The sequence below is a fragment of the Monodelphis domestica genome, chromosome 6, assembly GCF_027887165.1.
Source record: "Monodelphis domestica isolate mMonDom1 chromosome 6, mMonDom1.pri, whole genome shotgun sequence".
Classification (NCBI taxonomy): Eukaryota; Metazoa; Chordata; class Mammalia; order Didelphimorphia; family Didelphidae; genus Monodelphis; species Monodelphis domestica.
The window spans coordinates 109,233,623-109,236,442 of record NC_077232.1 but is presented as its reverse complement, the minus strand read 5'-3'; the positions used below and the strand labels follow the sequence as shown (position 1 = coordinate 109,236,442).

General features: G+C 40.2%; 1 protein-coding gene across 1 annotated transcript; it reads right to left on the bottom strand.

The window, feature by feature from the left end:
* Positions 1-953: 953 nt before the first annotated feature.
* LOC130455046 (transcription factor A, mitochondrial-like) lies at positions 954-2,419 on the bottom strand. The gene is given in 3 exon segments (XM_056802481.1): positions 954-1,851; positions 1,941-2,071; positions 2,073-2,419. Coding segments are annotated over 3 exon segments (678 nt in total). The 5' UTR covers positions 2,405-2,419; the 3' UTR covers positions 954-1,636.
* Positions 2,420-2,820: the final 401 nt, after the last annotated feature.

Here is a 2,820-nt window from a genome sequence, read left to right as displayed (position 1 = left end):
GTTGAAGGGAGAGAGGGAATATTGCTGCTGGTGAAGTAAAGGGAAAGAGATTCCCCCTGCTGAGAGACTATTTTTGAAAAATGGGGTTCCCAAGAAATGGGCCACTTATGATAACCTGAGGGAATGTCTTCTTATAGAATGTGAATTTCAAAACTACTCCACCCTATTCAGACCATTTTTTAGAAGATTGGATTTAGCTATTTCCTGATCAATAACAATAGAGATACTTGGAATAACAGAATCAGGTCTTGGAAACTACAATCTCCACCCTACTCAGTGTAACAAGATTAGGAAGGGCTGCAGAAAACTCAATATTTAATTATTTGAGAATATAGCCTTCAACAGAAATGTCCAAAAAAAAGGACAGACCTCTGGGCAGTCCTAGGTCAAGCTAGAGCCACCATTGACACATGAGAGACGCAGGAAGTGAGGTAGAGAACAGCCTCTAGGGTTCTCGGGACTTCCTGTGAGGAGAGCTAGAGTGAGTTGGAGGCTGGTGCTTGGAGTTGGAGGAGCCCCACGGACTGTTTTCCTTCAGATTGGTCACGTGAGTGATAAGGACTGATCCCTTTCCTTGCCTTGGCTATCCAGGGCCTTAAAGCCCACTTTGGCTCAGCCTGAGCCCGAATGGGTATTTAAACTTCTTTCCTTCTCTCTCTTCTCTCTCTCTCTCTCTCTTTCTCTCTCTCTCTCTCTCTTTCTCTCTCTCTCTCTCTCTCTCTCTCTCTCTCTCTCTCTCTCTCTCTCTCTCTCTCTCTCTCTCTCTCTTCTCTCTCTCTCTCTCTCTAATACTTTCTTCCTCCTGTAATTAAAACACCATAAAAAATTTAGCAGCTGAGTTGAGTGTTTCATTTAGGAATTACATAAGTGAATTCATTGGTGACCTTAAATTAATACATATCAGTCTTTTTTTTTTTAGGTGGAGCACATTAGATGATTTTATTTTCTTCAATAGAAACCTCAATGTACACAGTGGATAAGTGGATACATAATTTTTACTTTACAAAAAAAAAAGGATGCAAAACCTTACAAATCCTTCAGTAGTTTCTTAAAAAGCCATAAATGAAATCAGCAATTGTACGTACATCTACTCATCATCCTGGAATACTATATGAGCTATTATTATCTAGTAACTAGAACTTGCCTAGGTATTGAAATTCACCTAGGTCAATCCCTTATTCTTTAAAAATACACAACAGTGATAGCTTAGAACACTGTGGCTTTTATAATTTAAGACAGTCTGAGGAAAGCAAGTGCTTGTTTCCTCATGAGGAAACAAAAAATACTTTCTCCAGAGTTGTCATCCAGTATCAAAAATATTTCACAGTTTGATTTATCCTTATCTAAGAAAAGATAAATAAATTCCTCTTACACCTTGATGACTTTTTTTTGGTATTCAGTAGTTCCAAAACCAAACTTTTTCTGAATCTGGACTGAATATATACCAGTTGAGTATCCACAACTAGGTGCTAATGCAAAATGTCAGCATACTGGCTGAAGTCCATGTTTTAACAAAAACGTATTAATATAAAATGTTCATCAGCATCATTTTTAGAAATTTTGCCACAGTTCTGCATAGTGAGAGACCTGATTGGTTTCTTGAATATTTCTCACATTCACTGTGAAGATACAAATATCAATAGATATCTTCAAGGCCTTTTCCAATTTTGTCTTTTAGTTTCCTAAAGCGTAAAAGATCTTCCCATCCAATTTCAATCATTTTTTCTTCCCACAATTTAATTTCATTTGTATAACGAATTTTATCATCTTCAGCAAGTTGCATGTATACCTGCTTTCGAGATGATGACAGATTTTTCCACTCTTTATTTAAAATCTTCATCATTTCCTGTGCTGGAAGTCCCCATGATTCCTTAAAGTGTTCACAAATGAAAATATTATAACCTGAGCGAGGTCTTTTGGGTTTTCCAAAGACTGTTAACTCTCTTTTTTTTTTACTATTTCTTTTCTAGCCTTTTTTCGCCACTTCTCTTCTTTCAAATTTCTTTTTTCACCAACATTGAGCTCTGCTTTATATTTAGAGACCTGTTCTTAGTATACTTTAAAATCTGCCTTGGTATACTTTCTTCTCTGATGCTGGAAGCTCTCTCCAGACTTGAGCAAGCATCCTAATTACTTCTGTGTTCTTCAAATCTGGATTTTGTTCTTTAAATTGGGGTTGCCGATCCATTACAAATTGAATGTATGATGTCAAGGGCTTCTTTGGAGCATTAGATAGAGTACAGTCTTTCATAAATCTCTCCAATGCACAGATAGAACTTGGAAGCGGCGGCCCCAACAGCCCTCGGTCGATCCCGGCAGCTGCTCGGAGGCCAGCGGGCTGGTCCAGTGCCCTCAACGCCCTCCAGCCTCCGCACAGTAGCAGCGCCACAGCCCCCGCCGCCATGGCCCCGGCGCCGTCTTCCCTCAGCCCGCAGAGGTAGCGAAGCCCAAGACGAGTCAGAAGAGTTCCCGAATCCCCTCGTAAAGATCCTCTGGTACCCGCCACCTGCGGGGCATTGTGGGAGTGGGCATATCAGTCTTTTAAAGTTATTTCAATATCACAATAATGATGTTGCAGATACCCCAGAGCAGGTAAGCATGGACCCTCCTGAGGGACAAGCCTTCCCCCAGACCAAGGTCAAACAGCAGGGGTCCAAAAAGGACTGTTTATAATTGACTGGCTATCTTGAGGTTCAGCTCCCTCTATGTCCCCTGAAATTTTATCTCTTATCTGACTGCAATATTCAAAAAAAAAGATAACTTTTAATAACAAGTTTGGATTGGGGAGGTATCAGGGAAGAGGGATGTCCCTAGATGAGG